The sequence below is a fragment of the Gymnogyps californianus genome, chromosome 7, assembly GCF_018139145.2.
Source record: "Gymnogyps californianus isolate 813 chromosome 7, ASM1813914v2, whole genome shotgun sequence".
In the NCBI taxonomy this organism is placed as follows: domain Eukaryota; kingdom Metazoa; phylum Chordata; class Aves; order Accipitriformes; family Cathartidae; genus Gymnogyps; species Gymnogyps californianus.
This window is the reverse complement of record NC_059477.1, coordinates 4,784,641-4,804,307: the sequence shown is the minus strand read 5'-3', so window position 1 is coordinate 4,804,307 and position 19,667 is coordinate 4,784,641. Positions and strand designations below refer to the sequence as shown.

Sequence of the window (19,667 nt, the reverse complement as noted above, 5' to 3'; positions counted from 1 at the left end):
TCATCCACTCAAAAGGTGGTTAACAAAAAAGAAAACAGCTGAAGAAAGCAGCATTCTCCGAGGTACACAGGCCACATAAAATAAAAGCAAAGGGCCCAAAGCGCAACACTTGCCATCAGCTTCAATTAGCAGCAAAGTGGGGTTTGGGAAAACAAGGGCCTCTTCAGAGCTGCTATAGGGCAAAGATGAAATCCCAGAATTAAAAACAAAATCCCCACATGCACATTAATATTCAGAGGCAATTACCTTTCAGCTTAAAGTCAGCCAACATGCATCTTACTACAGCAGCTCTTAAAGCAATCTTGTTTACAATTGGAAATGGATTACATTATCTCAGCTCCACCTATCCACATAATGCAGCGCAAACTGTCAAACATAAAATTACAAAATGGTTATTGTAAGGTATCCCCTTCAGCATAAGAATTAATTTGACCTATTTTATTACTAAATTATTACTCCCACACAAATTTTCTATCATAGATATCTATCAGCGCTGACATTTATATTCCAGCAAGGCACTCTCAGATGCATATTTTCTTCTTCTCCATCTCAAAGGTGTATTGAGCAGATTTGATGTAAACAGCCTCCTGCCAAGCTAGTTAAAATCTTTAAACTTTATACATACAATTAGATTGTGACAATAACCATTTGCTTAAAAAAAAAAAAAAAGAGAGAGAGAGATCTACACAGAGTTTCAGATTCTGAAACAAAATGCTTCACAAGTTAAAGAAATGATTAATCTAAATTTAAGGCGGACCTACAGATCTTTTTACTATGGCTCTGGCAGGTTGTTCTGATTGTCACCAAGAGACATGATTTGACACAATGGCCCTGATTAAGAATGTGCTTAAGTCCTATTAAAGCCAATGGAAGTTAATCATCTGTTTAAGAGCTTTGCTAAATCAGGACCAGAACAGGAGACATTTCCAAAAAATCTGGGCCTAAATTGAACACACACTAATTAGCTGCACACACCAATTACATGATTATGGATGAAACGCAGTTGTTTAGCATTTACAACAGCACACTTTGTGTGGAATCATTTAGAAATAAGGTCTAATTATCATTCTGTAACAGGTCCCACAATGCATTATAACCCACATATACCATCTTAATTTTAGTTGAAGGAATAGCTTAAAAAGGAAAAAAAAAAAAAAAAGAAAAAAGTCCTTCCAGTAATATTTGTCCAAATTCTCAAGTGGATCAAGATCTGACCCTTTTGGAACTTCACTGTGTTCACAGTGAGAACATCTGAGCACTCTAGCTCAGCTCTGTTTTCTTATTGCTACATTTTGCTTACAGAAAATATTCATTCTTGCATTTCAAAATGTAACATTTGTACTCTATGCAGCCTAACGACTTAAGCCCTGCACTCAGGAAACAAACAAATTGGCACAGATTTGCATATCCAGGATTACAGATATCAGCAAATTATTTCTAGCAAATTATTGTGCATACAAACCAGGAGTTGCTGAAAGTATAATTGTGAATGATCTCAACCATTTGAGCTATTTGACATTAGCCAGGATTGCCAAGTCTCACTTTCATGTCCCTTAGCCCGATATTTACTGTTTTTTCTTAGCAGCAAGATTTTCAGATAAGTGATTACAAGAGTCTCCACTTTCATTAAATGAAGAAAAAAAGGCATTCCCAACCCCAGAGACTGCTGAAAAGCCATGCTTCAGTGCAAAACACAGCTCAGAAACGAGAAGGTACATCAAGAATTATATTTATTAAACAAACACACACACAAAAAAAATCTCATGGCACGTAAGGCAATCTTGCGATTTAAAACTTGACTCATGATTGTGAAAGTTTGAAGTTGGCATGCCAACTTGGTGAACCATCTGCTCACCAACAATTTATAAACGAGACTGCTGCCAAAGCCACCCGATTACTCAGTTCTAATATTAGTGATGTAACTAAAACATGCTTGTAGGGTTTTTCTCCCCCTGAACCAGGAAGCACGAGGAAAAAAAACCTCACAGAGGAAAAGTTAAAAATAAAATAGGTAAAATGTATTTATGCTCAATATTCCTTTCAAGTCTGATTAGTAGGAACATTCAAGATTAATTCAATGCTTCAGTTCTGTAATTCCCTCTAAACCAAGTCAGAAGGAAAAAAAAAAAAAAAATCAGTGGAGTGATTACAAATGATGAGACAAGGTGAATCGTATATTCTGTATTCAATGCCCATTTCTTTCTTAATGATTCAAATGGTAGTTTGTTAAAATAAAACACACTATGCTAAAAAAACCCAACACCTCATAATAGCATTTAATATATTTTGACAACAGATTAAAAAAAAAAAAAAATCAAGAAATTGTGCATACAGGCTAGCAGGTACAACTGCTGATTTTACTAGCGATGCTAATTTTACTGTTAGAACCGGGCAATTTGGGATAAAACCACTACCCTATTTAAACAATTCCTTTCTTATTAAAATTCTAGATTACATATAGCAGTGAAAAACTGCTGGAAGTTAATCTACAGTAAATAAACCTTGGGGCAAAAGATACTGTAATGAAACTGCATGGAAAATTACTCACTCAATCATTTTTAAAACGTTGAGTCACAATTCAGTTTTGTTGGCCTGAAACTCCAGATCTATCTCCATGGCAAGTCACTAGCAAATCCCAAAGCACAGCCACTACTCCCAGAGCTCAGACATGCGGATGCGCTGCTACAGTAGTAAGCCCAGGAGCGTGCAATGTCTTACCCTAGCACTTCCATATAGCACCTTCTTCCCATTGAAGTGAAAAAACAGTTTAACCACTGGCTTCAATGTGAGCAGAACTAGGACATTTCCGAGTGCTCTACAGGGGACACTAAGAAGACTGAAAACACAGGCAATCCTGGTGGTATTAAGAGGACAATGACAGCAATAAGCATCCCACTTCATTTCAGAACACCTTGCTCTATCACTGCCAAAAGGAGTAGCTTTTAAATCTGCATTTTGAAATTAAACGCATCATCATTACCCAAGTACCGTTCTAATTAGCCTCCTCAACAACAGATCAGCTTTATTTACGATTAATTTTGGTTAATGAGTTAGTTGTAGTTTTATCTGATGGATAGCAGGAGAGAATTAATGATTGCTTAATCCACACAAAATTTTGTTGTTCACATAGTGCACAAAATTTTGACAAATGTTTCTGAATCCTAGCCAACAACCACCAGCACATTTTCACTATCTGAAAGCAGCCAAAGCTCAGCAAATGTTACCATATTACATTATAGTAGATTACACTGTTTATATATATAATTAGAATTATTATTATAAACTACAGTCATAATTATAAATTGAAACTTTGTCACCAGCTCATAAGGAAGCTTTCCCCCTTCCAAAACACTTGGCCAGAACAATTAATTCAGGTCATCTCTTTGATGGTCTATCAAGATCTATTCCATTTACAGTCACACAGGAAAATGGTGCGGAGACCCAAGCTGGACAAGAAATTGTCTTGTCCACGTGTCAGGCGTCCGGTATATCTCACACCTTTGTCCATACCCCTGCAATGAACTCCACCCTGCCTCTGAAGCCAGTTTAAGGTCACAGTCCTAGTTTTTGAAACAAGGCATTGCTTTTAAATGGTTTTAAACCATCGCCTTCAGTTGCCACATTGCCACCTTCTCTCAAAAACACTTTACCCTTCCCAAATGCAGGGCTGGTTTTGCCTCCACCCAGACCCAAGTACTGACCTCACAACAGGAGACACGTCAGAAATTCCTCAAAGGGACTCTCATACACCACTAGTTTCATAAGGGTGTTCGGATGCCACAGCAAAAGTGAGGAAAACACGACAAGCTGGGGCACCGAACGACATTCACGTGTTTGAGAAAACAGAACGGATGATAGGGAACAGCATAAGCAAAGCAGAACCGATACCCTAGCTCAATTCTCTTCTTCTAGCACAGTAGTCTGTTGCTGGGGTGCTGTCTATCAGATGCAACATAAAACTTAAGGATCTCCCCATATATAGTCACTAAGGAACCTTGGATAATTATACTGCAATTATCATTCACGTTTCTGCAACGAAAACACTATTTTTACTCTTCTCCTAAGGCATTGTACTGTGTTGTTCTAGGCTGTTAAAAAAACAACCAGAGTTCCACTGCAGGAATGGCTGCAGTTGGGACACAGATAAAGCATCTTGACATGAAGATGAGCAAGTACTTTACAGTGCATCATTATAGATTATTTCCTGGAATGCACTGCAGTTTGCTTTGGTTTTGAATACATGTGTGATATATATTTACTAGAGCAAAAATCTCACCATTATCGATTTTTCTATAAATATTTAATGGTTACCAGTCAGAAGCTAAATTTAAGTAACAATAGCGCTAATGACATTAAATAAACGAAGCACTTTAAAAGTGTGAGAAAAAAGCAAATACCTCTTCACAGCATTTTAGCGCAAGAACAGTAAGACAGCAACCTGAAACCATGTTACGTGCTGATAGCCTGAGTCATGTCTGGTCTCACAGTCCGACCAGCGAGGTGATTTTGCACAAACATCTAACAAAAAAGTAGGTTCTGCGAGAAACTGACTTAGCAGAGACTGGCTTCCAACAACTTTTTCCCATGCATTTGACATTTGAAAAGGGTGGCGCTTAATAGCTTTTCCTTCAGCAGAGGCACAATTCACATACCTCTCCTCTTTCTGGCTTCCTAATTTCATGAGACTTGCATGATTCTAATATTTTTCAAGCCTGTACATCTCTATCGTATGTGACTGAAACTCTCTATAAGTGCCTTCAATTTGTATTTACACACATCGCACATGTACGGGCTTGTCATAACCGGGCCCTGGATACCTTTTCATATTTTTTTCTCCAGCTGCCAACCTTCTCTACTTGGTATTCGCTAATTTGGGGGCAGCTGAGTGGTGATAGCATTTATATTCTGAGAACACTCTGGGTTAGGATTCACATATAAGTGCATGGGATTTTGGAGAAATAAAGAAATCGTGCAACTAATACAAATTTAAAAGAACACAAGAATAAACTCAGAGCTCTCATGGTCTCCTAATGTCATATACTACTTGACTCTTAAATACACAACTAGCACATCATTCTTCTGAACTCTTGAGAGCTACCTATAATCTGACATTTTGAAGTCACATACACAAATGATGAAGCTGCCTCCCACCTATACAAGCTGAACTCATACTAACACTAATTTCTCTAATTTTTCTCCACCTCTTCAGCCTATAATTTTATTCACCCATTTGTATCTCTTCAACTGGCATCCTTTGTGAAGCTCGTAAAGATTTATTGTTGAAAAAGCATGATATAACGAGGAGATATTATTACATTACACTCTAGAAGAATAGATTATCCAAAGGATAATACCTAATAGTGATGGAGAGAGAGGCCTGTGTATTTAAGCTAGAGGAAATTTTCAAACAGGGGGTTTCAAGTAAAGCTGATACCCCCAATTGTTCCACACAGCTGCATGGAGATGTATTAAACTCACCCAGGAACCACCTGTGCTCGTAACAAGGTCAAAACAACTGCTAAAGTCAACCCAATTTTGGGACATTAAACCATAAAACCATTACACACGTCTACGTCTAGGACATGCCTGCATCTGAAAGGTGATGCGATTAAGGAACGGTGTGAATTTAAGGCCCAGCGGTGTATTCTAAAATATTTCTGTATTCGGGCAAACTCTGCACAGGTGCCAGATCATTGCAGACTCTCCAGAGATGCAGGGAGAGAGGCCCCTCACCACAATACTACACATGCAATACAAAGGCTGTACCTAGGAACAGACAATTAAAAGCAGTATGCAAAACCGCTAATTAATAAGATTTGTTCCCCTTCAGGGGCCATTATCTGGACAAGGCAAAACACACACTGCAGGATATCAATTTCTCAAGAAATAAGATTAAAAACCACCAAAACCAAACCCCGTTTTCTTCTTTTGCCTGAGCCTTCTCCCCTTATCACAGACCTGGCTGCTAACCAGAACAAGGTCTTCAATCTACTGCAACTCTTTCCTGGAAACTTTTAAACCATCCATGACTTAAAGAGAATAGCTGCTCTTCCCCAAATGAACAGACCTCATATCTCTTCTGTGTAAAAAGACTTGCTGTTTTCACACAGAAAGAGGCAACTTCTTTCATTTTCAAAAGAAGGGAATTCACACCATCCTGTTTGCTGCTCTTTGGGCAGAAGCCGGTGTTTAATTCACGCTGCTAGAGTTTAAAGGATGCACAGATACAGTTACCAAAAATTCTCTCAGTTTGTGTTTTATGGCTAGACCATTACCTAAGAGAGTACATTTGCTTGCAGAGGGAATCATAAAATGTCCGAAGGGTGAGCTGAGGACTAGGAAAGAGTAGGTGTGACTTCTCGTATGACTGCACACACACGCATTCCCAAATCAAAGAGTAATTATGAGAAAAATTAACATGGACTTGGGCATATCACAGGCTTCTCCAGCCAGCTTTCAGGGCCACTCACCAACATAACTTTCACGGACTGAGGGAACACGTGTCCCTTGAGAAAAACCAGGACAACATCACTTTCTTCTGATGGAATTACGGGGTTTTGGAGGCTGAGGGGAATGCAAGGGAAACACGACTGATAAGGAGCTGAGAAGACTCCAGCCTACTGTTGAAGGTCACAGCATTGATATCTTTAGGATAACACTTATTTTGTTCAAGTGGAGGAACAAAGGGGATAAACAAGAAAATATCCCTCATCGGAAACTCAAGCTTTGTCACGTATGTGGTTTAACTGCAAACGGAGCATCTCTATTGTAAGCCCTGCCCAGATCTTCCATTAGCTGGAGACGAGACACAGACTGTCTTACCTCCTTCTGTAAGAGGAAACTCCATGAGAAAAAAGGTGATAGACAGGACAGGCAAAGGTGAATGGATTTTCTGTGCTTCAGTATGTCCTGCCTTCTTTGGAAACTGCTGCAGACTTCCACGCCCCAGGAGAAAGGACCTGACACCAACAGCTCCAAGATATGGCTGGGTCTTCTATCCCCACTGCGTGAAGCTTCAGGGTGGACAGTAGAGCTGAGTTCTCAAAAGGCCTCCTCTAGCCCAGTGATAGGGAAAGGACTTTAATATCCCCACTAGTCTTCCCTTTCTCTCTCCCCTACTGCAGTGACTACATCTGTGCCCACAGCCTCACAGGTGGTACCAATACCTCAGCAGAAGAGGAGGTGAAAATAAACAGTCTTTGCAGCTTCTCTAGGTAACATGAAGCCATGGTGGGGAGAGTGGAGGTAGGTCTGGAGTCAGTCAGATTCCTTGGCTCATGCCTTGCGTAAAACTCACAGCCTGCTAAGAAGAGGGGCTCCTACCTACTTAGGGAGATGATGCACTTAAACTCTGCTGTCTTTTTCGTTCACCACCAGCTGGTAGATGCAGATATTCACACCCTCCACACCAGGGTTGGGAGTGCAGTTTGGCCCTAGGACTGACCTCCAACCATCTACAGGTGTTGCCCCCCATTCCTGAGGGGGCACAGGGATCCAACCCACAGTCTCAGCTTCACCAGAGGGGAGATTGAGAGCCCTGTGACCTCTCTGGACAGGCTGAGCACAGAGCAACCGTGAGCTAAAAGAGTGGGTACAACGCACATGGAGCCCACCACCTCTGTGGTGCTATGCCTTGACCACACAGCGTTATAGGAATAAACTCCATAACTGGAAAGCAAAAATAAGAGCTGTGTAGAAAGCAAAAGTCAGTTTAAAAAAAAAAAAGAGGTTCTAATTCACGGAAGTTTACATGACCTATCAGCACAGAAATGAGGGGGATCAATCAACCCCATGCTTTTCCAGGAACAGTGTCTGCTGTTTTACAGTACACTCCAATGTAACACCTGTAACACCACTTGCAGGTGACCCTGCCAGCCAGGGCTACGCTCACAGCAGGAGCTTCTGCCAGCATCACTCCGCCTGTGAGGGATTACAGCTCTTCAAAGCCACAGGCTGACACAGCAGTGCCAGCAGAAGCCAGTAATGTAGACCTGGCTCCGGATCAAGGGCACATTTTGCTGGGTAGTGTAAATAGGGGTTTGTCCATGCACAGACCCGGTAATGCTCAGCTGTATGGGAAGAGTTAAAATGCTGTGGTTGCTCTAATGTAATCACACCAGAACAGGGTGCTTTAGGACTACCGCAATTATTCCTGCGCGGGACAGGAAATAAGCTATGCTGGTATTAAGGTACTTCGGAATGCGTCTCATTGTAGGGCTGCAAAAATTAAATGTAAAACAACCCCTAAACAAGGTAGATATTGTAATAAAATTCCTACTTTTGACAAGGCCTAACACGTACCATCCAAACCTCCATCCTAAGTGATCTACAGCCTCTGTGATTCAGAAAAAAAGGCAAGAGGGGAAAAAAAGCGGCACAGAAACATGAAGGGACTCTCCTACAATGACAAGAGTCAGGAATAAAAACGGGCCTCTGGTCACCTAGCCCAGAGCCATACCTGTCAAGCCTCATTGTTCCTCCGTGATAATCGCAGCTCTGCTTCCTTCCATTGGGATGCAGCCGCCTGGACCCCAAACAAGCGTTCACCGCTCTAGGCAAGGGACAACATGCCGTGGCACAGGCTCCACACCCAGGCTGGCAACAGCTCTTGTTACTGCAGAGAGCAGTGGCACAGCCTTCTCTTACATTTTCTACAGAGCTGCTTCAAGGTGGATCCCCTAAGGAGTTTCATTCACTGGGATTACTGAAGAAAAAGCAGAAGAGGACTATGCCTTTTCCTCCTGGCTAGAACAGCATCACTCCTTCAAGGTGCCCTCTTGGCACTGGAAGGAGGATGAGCACCGCTCACCCTCAGTAATGCACAACGATGACACAGGTAGCTGCATTTCCACCTATAAAACCTAGTCCTGCAAACTGTCACTTAGCTGGAGGACTAGACAGAGCCTGTGGCCCATAGGAATGGGAAACAAGGCCTTGATCCAATTTCCCAGGAGAAAATACCCATCGATTTCAACAGGAGTGGCACCTTCCCCCATGTTCAGGGACGGGAAAGCCAGAGCGCTCTCTAATGGGTATCTCGTCACCCAGCTGCTATCAAAGTGCCACACTTCAAGGAAGATGAGGATTGCTCTTTTCGTCGGCACGTCTGAAAAGGAACTGAAATTCCAGAAGCAAACATTGAAAACTTGCTGACTACCAAGCTAGCAAGAGCACCAAGTGTTGTAACAGGGTGTGTACCAAGGAAAGTTAACTGAACCTGACAGTCCAAGAGAATAACAGAAGCTCCTTAAGAAAGGTGTGTGCTGCAACAAAGCCCTGGCAGATGACCTCTCGAGAGACTTCCATCAGAATGAATAAAAACCTATTTAATGAGATTAACTGATCATTTCGCTCCACCCTCGTTATAACACTCACCGAGAGAGAGGAATGTTTTTGCAGCCGAGTATCTGACTCCATAGGGAATGCCAGAGAGACTGTGACAGAAGATATGAAAAATACAGAGGGGAACCCTCTGCTGTTGGAGTGTGAGCTACAGATAGTAGTTACTTGACCACCTACTAGTTTCAGTGGCTACTCGGTGTTTGTTTATGCACAGAGTTTGTATCAGATCAACTATTTCATGATTTTAACCATACCAGTGTGAGAAATCTAAGCTAATGTGGACGAAGCTACAACAATCCAAGGTGCATCCCAGCAAGTATTTCATTCCCAGGTAATCCTTTTTTCTTTCTTTTTTTTAAAAAGAAACAAACAGTGTAACACTACTCTGCAGAGCTTCGGTTTCTTAGGTGTGGACAAAAACCTAGATTTCTGTTTAAAGCCTGATCGTCACCTTTTTATTTATTATTTTTCCTCCTTAAACTTCTAGAAAGCTAAACCCATTGGCTAAAACTTTGATGAGTGTTATTCCTCTGGCAGTTCTCAGGGAGTCTGAGGTTAAAAGACTGAAGCAAAGTCAGTGCTCCTGTAAGTGTCTAAGGAGCTCACTTCTTCCAGTTCCCTGCCACACTTTATTGAGCTCATCCCTTATGTCTAAGCTCGTCTTGGCATAGTGCATCTTCACCACCCTCCAACCTGTAAAACCACAGGTACGTCTGTATCGGGCATCATCATGAAATTCCACAGCTGAGCTCTCTAAACATCAAACTGTCAAGATTGGAAAGTCAGACACAAAGGACTGGAGGATATCTCAAGTGACTGTCAGAAGTCCACCTCCCTGCACTGAGGCAGGATCAAAGATACCCAGAACAATAGATGTTGCCTACCCTACTCCTTAAACGCCACTGAGGAAAGAGATTCCTCAGCACCTCAAGGTTATCCAGTCGAAGTTTTTAGCACCATATGCAGTGTTTCACACTTTCCAAGATATTTGGAAGAACCGGAGACCTGAATCCCCACTTCAGAGCGCAACAGTTTGGCTGCCAGAATTCTTCATGCCCCAATGCACGTGTCAGGGGAGTGACTGCCTCAAAGCACTAATTCAGTCCCCCCGCTGCAGCCCAGCCCAGACAGTTTCAACCACCCTCCCTAAAGAAAAGCCTCTTGCAGAGGCTCAGCCTCCATCACCTCATCCTACTGAAAAAACACATACTGAGCCAAGAAGAATCCCAGTGCAAGGTCCAGCCTCACGTGCCTGGGCAGTAGACTCTGGCAATGGCAAGACTTGTTTGCCGCGTAGCTGAGGCGTGAAGCAACCTCTAATTTTACGCAGTTTCATTCCAAAAGGCAGGCTCCACAGTTACATTTCTTTATCCATACAGATGTGGTGCTGATACAGCTGTGGTACCTGAAACGTTCTGCTTGGGGCAACACAACTGTGACAAAACAGGGCTTGTATGACAATTTAGAGTTGAAAAACGAAAGTAATCAAGAAAGATTCGGGGCTTTGAAGTTACAAAAAAAAAAAAAAAAAAAAAAAAAAGAGTGCAACTGATAGTCCACCCCAGTCTACCCTGATCACTGGGAATACAGTATTGGCTACATTATAATAAGACCTTGCCCGAGTTCTCTTTAAATACTGCTGCTGAAATCACTCACGCTTAATACTGTTGTCCCAATAGCTATCTTGTCAGACAGCACGATCATTCCCCACGACAGAGAAAATGCAATTGCCTCATTATTTTCAGCAACAGTCAGTTGACAATACTTATTTTCTTAATAAATTATTTCTCACAATCTTAGTAACACTTTAAGCTACTATAAACACATCTTGAAAGCATACCACAATTTTAATCAGTTTCAAACATCAGATGTTGGGTTTGATATTTATGATTGTTCTGACTCTGTTTCGTTTAAGGGCTCCTTTTGTCTATGAAAGCAAAGATAAGAAAGTTATCCGGGACACCCACTGTAAAGTCTCTAATTTAAGAGGAAATTTCCTCTGTCACTGACTGTCAGATGCTAATAGCTGCTGTTGTCATTTTCCGTATGATACCAGGCAAGTGATCTTAGGGAAGTATCCTTCATCCTATACAAAGCGGTCATCAAGTCAACTAATCGAACAACTGTGCCCCTGCAGTTTCTAAAGGGGACATTCTTCTAAGTCCATTTTAACCCACAGGGAAAAAAAAAAAAAAAAAGTACCTCTAATAACTATAGTAAGAACTCAGTGTGGTATTATGAGGACGTGACTGGGAATTATTTCTTTTTAAAGTGTCTTTTATACGGATTCCCCATCAGCCTTTAATCAGCATGCCAGTTCCTATTCGGAGGTTCTTGATCACTTACAGCCCAGTTCAAGATTCACCGAAGGCAACAAGACAGATTCCCTTGAACTTGGCGGGGTCTACAGGACTGCTTAGGGCCATGCAGGGAACTCTCTAATACCAACACGAAGTTAATTGAGCAGGCCTTTGACACCCAGCTCTGGATGTCAGCCTTTGGAAGAGTTTTTCTATGGAAGATCAGAAGAAAATTTGGACTTCCAGATTTGGGGCTATGTAAATGTATCATCTGTACTCAGCAGTATAGCACTAATTTGTCTTTTGCTGTAGAGGAAAGTGAGAATGGCTATCAACCTATTCAGCTGACTATTTACACATATTTTAAATCTTTGCTTACATAAAATTACAATAAAGTATTTTAGAACAGAGCATCTGCCAACATACATACAGTATTCTGCTAAAGGCAGATACATACCGTAACGTATATGTAAGATCATTAGTTAGCTATGACAGCCGATTTACTGTGATTTATCTTTCACAATCATCTCATTCACAAGGAAAATTGAATGTCAGCCCCATCCATAACCTATACGTACCGTCCAGATACTTGAAAATGATAATAGGTTAAAGGATGCAGCAGACAACTCTCCAACACAAGGCAAAATATTTGACCTGAAACCTTTTGGAATAGAATTTGAAAACATCAGTAGCCCAGCCAGAACTCCTACTAACACGGATTGCCAGGGGCTAGTGAACATAGAAAACTCTTTACCTAGCACATAATTTTACTGTTGCTGGGAGAGCACTGCTCAGTCGTTTCGGTACAGATCCAAGAAATTTGCTTCTTATGGTTTTGTCTCTGTTTGAGCCAGACACAAATTAAGGCTAAATTAAGAGCTGCGGTTCAAAACGATTCAACGGAATGCAAGAACAAAGGTCAAAACTTAGATCTCTGCCCTGCAGGTGCACATCCTGAGTGCACAGCTGAATAGGGCCATCCACCTTCTGGGGATGACTGGCAACAAAACCAGGAGCGAAACATTTGGGGTCTGATCCACGTACCACCTTACGTACCACCTCCTCCATTAGCAAACCTTACCCAGCCAGAATGACATGCCCTGGGCTTCACTATAATGGCAGGCCAACAGTAGATCAGTCTCCAGTGACTCCACTGGAAATTAAACCATACTGAAATACAATGCAGCCGCTTCCTCCACTTACAATGCAGGATGATGGATCGATCCAATGGGAGCTACCAAATGCATACAAAATATTTCGAACAGCCATTCCTCCTTACTCTTCCACCTCCACCTCTCCTAAAAAAAAAAAAATTAAAAAAAAAAAAAAAAAAGAGAGGTCGCAGGCCGCTGGGTTACTGAACCTTTAAAAGGATTTCCTGTACCCCACAAAACAGGTGGAAAGCTCTAAAGCACAGCCTGGCGATTTAGTCTACACATGCCAGATTCAAGATTTGGCCAAAAACCTTAAATGAACCAACGTAACAGCTGCCACAAAAGCCGACAACCTCTAATCAATACCTTCCATGTTTAAGACAGAACAAACCACCTCTCTGCAAAACATTTCTATGCCTGCAAAGAGTAAATAAATTACAACACATTTAAGAAGCTTGAGTTTTGCTTGGCTTAAGAACTCCAGGCAGAGCCCCTAATTTTTTTAACAGCAGCACACGCTTAATGCAGAGCAGCAGTGATGAAAGCAGTTGAGATGCCTGTGAGATACCACAAAACACATTTCAAAAAATAAGATATTCACCAAGGCTGCAGATACATGTGTGTTGCAAGAACTAACGAAGCTTAAAAACCACTGAAAATGTTAACACAATGAACAGGAAAATATTGAATGTGTTGAAGTATTTTTGCATGACTTCATCCCAGATCTTTTTATTCCCTAATTTGACTCTGGTTTTTAGTCTAGATTATAAAGAAGATTTAAAACAGGGAGCTTTTTTTCCCTTCCAATGAATGCTTTCCATTAATAAAAAGGAAACAAAGAAAATGAAGAAAGTGAGTAGTAAAACTTTTACAGCATAATAAAATATATCAGAATCCCAGTGCAGCAGGACTGGAATTGTCTAAAGATGCTGAATTATGATCGGTTGTCATATAAAGTTCAGTCCAGAGTATTAGCAATCATGTTCTCTAGCAACATGTATATAATTGGGAGATCTTCATAATAACCCTCAGTTTTAAAGGCTCATAAAAACTGCGTTTTACTCGTAATTTGCAGGAGGAAAGAAGAATTCTTAAAGGAAAGTAACATCTTTCTCTCAGTAAGAAAGACTCTGAAGGCAATACGCTGTGTATTTTAAAGCAAGCAACCCTAAAAGCTCTCTTTTTCTTTCACAGTTTTTGGTGGGTTATTATACAAACACTCAGTTTAAAAAGATAAATACATATCTGTAGTACACACACTAGAAAGAAAATCAGTATCACATAGAGAGGAACCCTCTGAAAGTATATTGGAAGCAAAGCATGTTACCTTATTTTTGAATACAAGCATAGAGTTACTTTAAGGTAAATATCTTGATGTAACATTGTAACCAAGAGTAAAACAAGCTATGGCACTCACACACACACAGAAAAGAAAGGATGTTGGTTTTATGAGATGTGTGTAAACTGCATTTATCCACCTCCAAAACATAGCATGAAAATAATTACAAAGATATTATAAGCACTTGACACTCTGGGTAGATTCCCAAACGTCTCTACATTTTCTCAATTTCTCCCTTGACATTCTAAAACAAAATCCTTTCAGTTTGTTAGAGAGTCAGCTACCGAGTGCCATAAACTTCCAATTATCCCAGCCACTTTTGGACTTGCCAAGGCAAAGCTGAGGTAATGAATAGGATGCTGAAGTTTCTATATGGAATAGTAAAATACAACCTGCCACCAAACCCAGATATTTTAACTTTATACTTTTGCCAGAGTAAAGCCTCTTTGTAAATAAAATGTGTTTGTTTTCAAAGAAAGCTACTTCAAGCTGTTTTGGGAAGCACAGTAAGTAATAATAACAATAACAACAATTTCCATTTGGATTTCAAAACCTGATGAAACAAAACCAGCACATGTCAAGCCTAGTGTTTTCCTACCTGGAACAGGTAAGGACCAGCTCTCAAATGCCACCTTGGAATAGTTCAGACTAGTAATCCCATTCATGTTTAGATGAGACACCAGCATGAACAAGAAAGAAAAAAAAAAAAAAAAATCTACCCTGTCCTTCTCTTCTTTTATTAGCAACGCCTACAGCAGTGGTTAAGACCCAGTAAGCAAGCCGAGGACCCGGAGGACCAGACTAACCCAAACCCGCTGCTAGAGAGAAACAGGTTTAAGAAGAGACTTACTGCTTGCCATGTGACTGGGGGAGGTATGCTGCCCATTGGGTGTGCTGGAGGTGAGGTCAATGGCCATGCCGGAGTGCTCCCTTTCGGGCGAAAGCTCATTGTCACCTGCTTTCACAAAACAAGTCCCCCGTAAGTTTCCATCCCCTTCTTCAGCAGAGCAACACAATGATTAAAAAGTACGACTCGCTCGCTCCCTTCGCCCTTCCCTCCTTTACCAGCGGGGTCTTCCACAGCCTAGAAAAACTGAACTCTCAGTGGCCACAAGTAAACATTTGACTGACTGATTTTAAGAGCCCCCCCAAATCTACTGTCACCAGTCTTCTACGCACACACCCGTGACCAACCTTGCCCCAGCTGCTTTGTCTCAAGAGAAGTTAGGATTACTTTTCCATTTGCAGACACCGAGAATCCAGGCTGGGCAGGAGAAGACTGAAACAGTACTTCACCATACAGACCTTCCCCCCAAAGCTCTGGGTTACCTGACAGTTAAACAAAGCGCTTACACAAACCTTGACACAGAAAACAGCAGAAATGCATAGTGAAAGGCATAAAGAGTTTTAGGCTGCAATTGGAATTTCTGAAGATGAACTCTCTCTCATTTGCAAAGTTCATTCATCCTCAGCAAATATTTAAACCTACAGGTACTCACCCGTGCACCCATCCCCATGCATTTTTCAGTCATACACAAAGTTTATGTTTAAATGCTATTAATTCAGTGTCATCTCAATGCAAAGACCATACACAGGGAAGCTAAAGTTTCAGGTGTCTACATTATAGAAAGGACAGTGGGAAAAGAAAAGTAATTCAGAATAATCAAATGAAATGACTACTTACATGTTATATATCCATCAGCAGCCTCTGCTTCCATAGTCAAAGTGCAGTGCTGCAAGGCAGAAAAGTACACCCTCAAAGATGCCTGTCAGTATCAACCATTAAATGATTAAACTTACTTAAAGCCCTAAGTAGTTGCCCATTTTACTGCTGTTGCAACCATTGCCTAGAGAAACACACAAGTGTGCTGCATGCACTCATTTGCAAATCACTGAACTCTTCCTGCAAATCATCTAAGTAGAGAAATTCAGCTGCCTCCTGGGCAGGCGGCACTGGGATCATCTTGGTCTGACTGTACCCCTCTGTCCCCCACTCGCATTTTTACCTGTCTGAGAGTTTTTTCCCTGACTTTCCACTTGTTTTGTTCTAGCCAGGATGGTAATGCTTTATCAATTACCAGCTCTCGCAGCCAGAACAGACTTTGAGGAGAGGGATACTATTAACAATTGCTCTTTTCACATGCACTCCAAGAGACTCCATCCTGATCAAACAAAATAAAGCCCTCCTGTGCCCGTTCCCCTTCGAGAGAGTGATTACAACTCTTTGTCTCACACCACCATACGTGCACACACACCTGTACACGCACCTGTTCACTCTAACCCTATTTATCTGCCACAGCATGGGGCCGAATGTCACACTTAATACTCCCAGATCATGCATTTTGTGGTGTGAAGCAATCTTAAAGTTTCTGGAAGCACTTTGCTGACACAGAACAAGCTATTACTTTCCAGAAACCCAAGTAACTGTATAGAATGACACCCCCTAGCTATCATTTGATATATATTGGGGGGGGGGGGGGGGGGAGAAGAGAGAGATCAATAATCATAACTATGTTCTTTTAAGTGGAAAAGTTAAGAATCTGACATGACCAGAGGAGAATTTTATTTCCTCTCTCCCTCCACGGCCTCTTTTTTGCCTTTAGTTTCAAAACTCTCACTGCACCAGGCAGCTAAATTATTCACAATGAGCCATTTCTGTATTGATCGCCAAGTATATTTAGCCCTGGCTCCTGGAATTTCTCCATTACTTACTGGAAAACAGGCAGCTTCACTTCTTGTCTCCAAAACCACTTCCCTCCCCCTCCCTTAACCCGCTTTCCTTCCCCCCCCACCCTGCCTCTCCCCCAATAAATAAATACTTTTCTCTGTGCTCTTCTTTGGTATAAAGCAGATCGAATTCCCAAGGCATTCAGCACGTAACACTTAAATTTCAACCTGCCCAGCTGCTACCAAACTCTCTTCAATTACTGATTTTTCACAGGACTCTTAAAAAGAAATCTCCAAAAAAAAAGTTTTCAAAACAGGTAAGCCGCTTCCTCAAGCCCTTCAAAATTACCTTATCTTCCCCCTAGTCCAGGTAGGCAGGCACACACTGAGAAAAAGAAAGAAACATCAGAAGCAACAGGGAAAGATCATCCCAGCCAATGAAGTGGAAGGAAAGAAAGGGGAGGAAGGGAGGAGGAAGAGAAAGGAAGACAAAAAGAAACACAGAAACATCCATAACCGAAATTAAAACACGGTTTGATTTTTATTTTTTATTTCTTCACGGGGGGGGGAGGAGGAGGAAGAGGAGGGGGAAAAGAAAAAAGTTTGGTCACCATTTTTAGGCTGGTGATGGCAAATCCCAGCTGCTAAACCTCCCTCTCCACAACGAATGGAGAGAGAGAGTTTTGCTCGGGCTGAAGACACAGCAAGATAGGGAAAGTTTAAAAAATATTTTTGAGAGAGAGAGAGAGACAGAGAGAAAGGGGGGGAGAGGGAGAGGGGAGAGGAACCCGCCCCCGGCACTTACAGGTGGGGCATGCGGAGCCGGGGAGCCGGGCAGCCCCGGGGATGAGCCGGCAGGGAAACTCGCTCAGGAATGGCACATACTTTGAAGGAAGATGAAGAACAAAAAAAAAGAGAGGGAGAGGGAGAGGGAGGGAGGGAGGTCAGCCGGTGCTACAGCAATGCGATTAACCAGCGGGGAGAGAGAGGAGAGAGAGAGAGAGAGAAAAACTTGATCCACCGGTTCCTTACGAATCGGCACGAAAAAGGGGGGAGAGGAGGGGATGTGGGGAGGGATGGGGTGAGGGGATGTGGGGAGGGATGGGGTGAGGGGGGGCCCCGGCAGACGCACTCACACCCCGCGCAGGAAACCTAGGCCAACTTCCCCGGAGTGCTGCTCCGGCCCTGGGCGATACCGGGCTCCGCGCCTCATCCCTGCCTCTCCCCGCCCATACCACAACCTGTCAAAGTCATGGAAGTCCTGCCTCGTTTTTCATTTTATTTTATTTTCTCCCTTTCCCTTCCACATCCCCCCTCCCCCCCCCGTCTCTCCCCCCTCCCGCCGCCGCGTCAGGCCGCAGCCCCCCGGGGGCCCGCAGGTGGCGGCGGGCGCTGAGGGAAATGGCAGTTGGGGCCGGCGCTGACTAACGGACCGGGCGAGCCCCGCCGCCCCCCGGTACACGCACACCCACCCCCGCCGCCCCTTCTCCGCCCGCCCGGGATGGATTTGGGGGGCTTTTTTTGGGGGGGGGGGGGGGCTAACAGCAACAAGTCATTGGAGCCCACCGCCGTGCGGGAGATGCAGCACAACCGCACTTTACTCGGGGACCCCCTCCACACACCACACACGCAGAGCGAGCCCCGCCGTCCCCGCAGCCGCCTCGCACACCGGACGGAGCTGTCCTCCCCACCAGGGAAAGAAAGACCGGGGGGAGGGAGGGGAGCGGGGGGGGGGAGGAGGGAAGGGAAAAAAAAAAAAGAAAGAGAAAGAAATAAAAAGAAGCCAGGCGCAGATTTACCTCAGCCGCGCAGGCAGTGAATCACTTCCATCACCCTTTTGTTTGTGTTTTTATTAGTGTCGGCTCTCTCTGCCTAGTGGAGGTGTGTTTGTGCACGGCAGTTGGCTATGGAAACTAAGGCATTGGAGCTGTAGCTAAGGGTAATCCTGTTTTTACTTCCTCCATCTTCAGAGAGCAGGGTTAGCCTGGGACAGCTGGTCAAACCCCGAGAAACCGATCCGGCGGCGGCGGCAGCCGCACGCCCGCACTCACTCACTCACTCACTCACACACACACACGGACACACACACACACACGCTCGCACGGACACGCGCGCTGCCACCGCCACACGCGCGCGGCCGCCGACCCGCGCGCGCAACCCCGCGGGCGCGCGCCGCCCCAGCCGCCCCGCGGCGCCTCACCCAAGGGCCGGCGCGGCAAGCGCGCGGCGAGGGCGGGAGGAATGGGGGGGGGGGGGGGGGGGGGGGCGCGGGGGGCGGGTGCCCGCGCCGGCAGGGCCGCTCAGCACGCTCGGCAATCGATTAGAGGACAAGTGCCGCCGCCGCTGCCGCTGCCGCGTGTGCGCTCCGCGCCTCACGCGGACGGACACACGCGCGCGCGCGCGCGCCGCCCCCTCAGGGCACCGCCGCGTCCCCGTCCCCCCCGCCTCCGGGCACCGGGCTACCCCGTGCCTCCTCCCCCCCCCCCCCGTCTCCCTCCGCTCCCCGCTCCTCCTCCCCTCAGGAGCGGCAGCCGCTGGGCCGCCGCCGGGCGGGTGAAGTTGCCGGCGGAGTCATGATTCAGCACTTCTATTTTTAACCGCCGGGCGGCCGCGGGTGCGCACGCCCGCCGCCCCTCGCCGCCGCCGCCCGTCCCGCCGCTCTCCCCGCCTCGTATTGGTCTTCGCGCTCATTAACCGCCGCGGTGGGAGCCCCCCCGGGGGGAGGCAGCCGGAGGACGGCGTAAAGCCGGAGGGGAAGGGTTCAGAGCTGCCGTGCGTGTCATCTAATTGAACATTCAAAGTAAATATGAGGTAATTTCTTCTCCTTTTTGTAAGCGTTAGGCTTAGAGAGGAAGCCCGGTTAAA

At 44.1% G+C, this 19,667-nt stretch overlaps 1 protein-coding gene across 7 annotated transcripts in view; it reads right to left on the bottom strand.

Annotated features, from left to right (window-relative positions):
- Positions 1 to 18,607, bottom strand: part of IKZF2 (IKAROS family zinc finger 2) — a 111,774-nt gene extending 93,167 nt beyond the window's left edge. For 3 of the 7 annotated variants that reach the window (XM_050899750.1, XM_050899753.1, XM_050899756.1), the window contains exons 1-2: positions 15,820 to 15,853; positions 14,986 to 15,090 (exon numbers count right to left, since the gene is read on the bottom strand). In XM_050899750.1, the coding sequence (XP_050755707.1) occupies positions 14,986 to 15,090; positions 15,820 to 15,853 (139 nt within the window). Of the gene's footprint in view, positions 1 to 6,822; positions 6,875 to 14,985; positions 15,094 to 15,819; positions 15,869 to 18,601 lie in introns of those variants that run through there. The other 4 variants (XM_050899751.1, XM_050899755.1, XM_050899749.1 and 1 more) reach the window with 3 other exon arrangements.
- Between the last annotated feature and the right edge of the window lie 1,060 nt (positions 18,608 to 19,667).